This window comes from Morone saxatilis, unplaced genomic scaffold, assembly GCF_004916995.1.
Source record: "Morone saxatilis isolate NCDOM2014 unplaced genomic scaffold, NCSU_SB_2.0 Contig14, whole genome shotgun sequence".
NCBI classification, from domain to species: domain Eukaryota; kingdom Metazoa; phylum Chordata; class Actinopteri; family Moronidae; genus Morone; species Morone saxatilis.
The window spans coordinates 101,519-105,618 of NW_023339696.1; the positions used below are offsets into that span (position 1 = coordinate 101,519).

Below are 4,100 nucleotides of genomic sequence, written 5' to 3' on the forward strand. Positions count from 1 at the left end.
TGGTAGATAGTAATAGTTACCTTTGTACCGTTATTATTTATTGTTGGCTAAAATCAACACTGTTTGTCATAATACATAAGTTAGTATCATGGATCATGTTAGCGGACAAAGTAGTTTTGCTAACATTGGCCAACTCACATATCCACTGATATAGTATTTTGTTTGTGATAACTTTAGTGACCAAGCAAGCTAAGTTTAGCCAGCCAGCTGCAATCCAGCCACACTAAATAGTGTTATCCGTCCACTGGCTGCCATCCAATGGCAGCTGGCAAAATAACCTGCAAATGGCATGCCAGTCAGATCAGCTGATAAGGAAATCTTTTGTTCTCCTCCCTTCATATCAATCACCTTAAGATCCTGCCTTGTTCTTCTTTCTAAAACAAAGGGTTTGGACACTGCTTCATTTTTTTCTGACCTCACTGTGTTTATATGTGTGTTTGAAATCCATACAGCATATACAAATCATCTTACTCTATAACCCACTGTTCTCTTGCAGGTGTGGCAGTCTTCGGTTACTCCCTCTCCATGTCCATCGGCGGCATCCTGGCATCCCGCTACCTCCACCAGTCCATGCTATATGACGTCCTGCGCTCCCCTATGTCCTTTTTTGAGCGAACCCCCAGCGGCAACCTGGTCAACCGCTTTGCAAAAGAGATGGACACCATTGACTCAGTGATCCCCAGCATTATTAAGATGTTCATGGGCTCTATGTTTAATGTGATGGGTGCTTGTGTTATCATCCTGATCGCCACACCACTAGTTGCTATCATCATTCCTTTTCTTGGCCTGATCTACTTTTTTGTGCAGGTTAGTTGGACATTTTTTAGAAGGCAAAACAACTAGTTTTTTCCTTCCTTTTACACATGTTCAATACACTGGTCCCTAAAACATGGGGGACTATGCTTAAAAAGAGTCTCCTGTGCTGTTCTACTGATGTCATCCTCAAAGCATCAAAGTCCTGCTACTTTCTAGCTACATTGTATGAAATTGATTCTAACAGTTTAATTGAGACGTCTCTGTTTTTCGTCTGTCCAGAGGTTTTATGTGGCGTCATCTCGCCAGCTGAAGCGTCTGGAGTCAGTCAGCCGTTCGCCCATCTACACCCACTTCAATGAAACTCTGCTGGGAACGTCCGTCATCCGAGCCTTTGGTGAACAGGAGCGCTTCATCCGTGAGAGTGACCAGCGGGTGGACCACAATCAGAAGGCTTACTACCCCAGTATAGTAGCAAACAGGTTTGTTACTACTTACTCTTACTCCAGATTTTTAAGAATTATTTTGATGTCTTCAAAGAATGTTTCCACTTCAATTGTATCGATTGTAATTTCAACAATAGTCTTTCTCTCATTCTGCTGATGAATCTGTAATTCTATAGGTGGCTGGCTGTTCGCCTGGAGTTTGTAGGAAACTTCATTGTGTCATTTGCTGCATTGTTTGCTGTCATAGCCAGAGAGAGCCTCAGTCCAGGCATCATGGGGCTGTCTATCTCCTATGCCCTCCAGGTAAACACTTCTACTCACATCTGTGTTACCTGTTCCAGCTCGCATCTTCTTCCGGGGCAGAGAGAAGTGTCTGACTCAATAACTGTGTTCCTTGTATTATTTTAACGGAACCAGTTATGAAACGGTCTCAGTTTAATGCTGATACGACTACATGACCTGTATAAACATAGCATCACCATCAGCGAGAAGATTGGCTTTTTCTATTTCCCAATGTCTGCCACCGGGTCGGATTCCTCTTGAAATCAATGAAACAAAGCATTACAAACACTACTGCTTTTGTCCACAGAGGCCACCAGAACCAACTCAAAATGAAAGTTCCTTGATTAAAGTAATAAAATATTAATTTGTATGTTTTCATTAGGGTATAATTACCTGAAAATAAGATTCCTTGTGTTTTCATTACCTTAGAATGAGCCTTTTTTTATCTTCTACGGAGTATGCCATGTTGAACTGCAATGTCTGTAGCCCAGAATGGACAAACCAAACCCTGGTCTAGCCTTTTTGCTCAAGTTTCACAGACACAGTAGTTTCTCCTACCCCCATATACATTGTATTCAGTTAGTTGCAATCTAAAAATTCACCGCCAGATGCCACTAAATCCTACACACTTGTCTTTTAAGAAAAATCTAATTTTCTGAGTTAATTTGTGAGTATTGCCAGCAGGAATTCACACATATGAAATTGAATTACCACTATTTGATGAGGCCTGTTGATTATCTGAACATTCTAGCTTTCTAGCTATCACAATCTAGTGCTACAATGCATTAACCTCCATTGTATTGGGGTAGAGGCAGAAGTCTTGAGACAGATCTCAAAACTTGGGGCGTGGAATGTTTTTGAACTTCTGAAATGAGTTTGTGGTTCTAATCCTCACCTTGCCTTCCTCTATCCCATGTGCAGCTGACTGCCTCTCTGACCTGGCTGGTGAGAATGTCCTCTGATGTGGAGACCAACATAGTGGCTGTGGAGAGAGTGAAAGAGTACAGTGACACAGAGAAAGAGGTACGAAGAAGCAAAAATTCCAGGTATCTAACTAATGGGTTCTGTGCAGCAATTAACAGCATTTGATGGAATTTCTTATTTCTTTGATGAAAGACCACTGACACAATTCATGCCTTTTTAGTTTAGGACCTAATTCAGTTTCCTATCCCGTTTCCTGCAGTTAGAGCTGGGATCCCAATCAAAGGGAAATGGGAACAGATTGTAATTTTACTTTTGATATTTTTAAGTGCATTTTGGGGCAAGGGATGTTCTAATTTAAATGTATATGCTGACCATCAGGCAGAGTGGAAACAGGAGTCCTCCAGCCTCCCTCCAGGGTGGCCCACTAAAGGCTGCATAGACATCAGAGGCTTTAGCCTGCGCTATCGCCACGATCTGGACCCGGCCATTCACAATATCACCATCAACATCAATGGAGGAGAGAAGGTCTGCCTTTATATGACTACACTGAAGCAGTGGTTTACAGGAACTTACAATGCTTTACTTTTGAGAACTGAAAAGGGATTGTGTGTTATCTGTGTGTGTGTGTGTGTGTGTGTGTGTGTCTGTGTCTGTGTCTGTGTGTCTGTGTGTGCCTGCTCATAAGGTGGGGATTGTGGGACGCACCGGAGCAGGGAAGTCATCCCTGACACTGGGTCTGTTCCGGATCATTGAGGCAGCTGAGGGCCACATCTTCATTGATGGCGTGGATATAGCTCAGCTGGGCCTCCATGACCTCCGCTCTAGAATCACCATCATACCACAGGTCAGTAGAGAGAGGACGCAAATGACACCTGAATGGTCTGCCAGGGATGGAAATGATTTCTAGCCTCTGATCAACTTTGAAATATGTCATTGTGGCTACCAGACACTGCACCAGTTGTTTAGCCTGTTTTAAGTATTTCCAAGCTAAAGAAACAACAGCTGTGTATCAATTGAACCTTTCTTATTCCTGGCCCTTTTTTTGCAGTCCTTCATAACAGAGAGAGCAAGACTCTGTCAGAACCTTGGTCAACTTCCTCGTCTATGTTGAAAAGAAAACCACATTTTGAAGATGGACAAAAAGATAGTGACATATAGCCAGCTAGCGTTTTGCTAACATTTAGCTACTAGATGTATCTAGCTAGCTAGAGTAATGTAGATTAGCTAATTAGTGTGTGTTTTGCTAACACACGATGTGACTATATATGTCTCGTCATCTTTTTTTGTTGAACAAGGTCTTTTTATTTAAGATTTTCACAATATGCAGAACAAACACACAATACAAACAATAACTAATCCCTAGTCACCACCCCCCACCCACCAGACCTGTACCACAAAATCAAAGACAGTCATTTTTCATACTTGTTGATAAAGCGAGTCATGTAAATAGATATAGCAGGGACAGAAAGAACATATAAGGTAAGATAAGATATTCCTTTAATAGTCCCACAATAGGGAAATTCCAAATGTAACATGTAAATGTAAATTCCATATGTAACAACATAAATAAGAGGTTTCCATTTGATCCACAAATGTCAAAAAAGGCTGCCAGGTTACATACAATTTCAAAACAGACCCTTGTAGAGAGTATCTTATTTTTTCTAGCTTCAGATATTGCATAGTCTCTTTAATCCA

General features: G+C 41.5%; 1 protein-coding gene across 1 annotated transcript in view; it reads left to right on the top strand.

Moving 5' to 3' along the window:
• Positions 1-496: 496 nt before the first annotated feature.
• The window catches only part of LOC118322814 (multidrug resistance-associated protein 1-like), a gene marked incomplete at its 5' end in the record, with an annotated part of 7,778 nt that continues 4,174 nt past the window's right edge, over positions 497-4,100 (top strand). Inside the window, 6 exon segments of the mRNA XM_035654643.1 lie at positions 497-807; positions 1,036-1,235; positions 1,376-1,502; positions 2,403-2,504; positions 2,784-2,930; positions 3,091-3,249. Coding sequence (XP_035510536.1) covers positions 497-807; positions 1,036-1,235; positions 1,376-1,502; positions 2,403-2,504; positions 2,784-2,930; positions 3,091-3,249 — 1,046 coding nt within the window.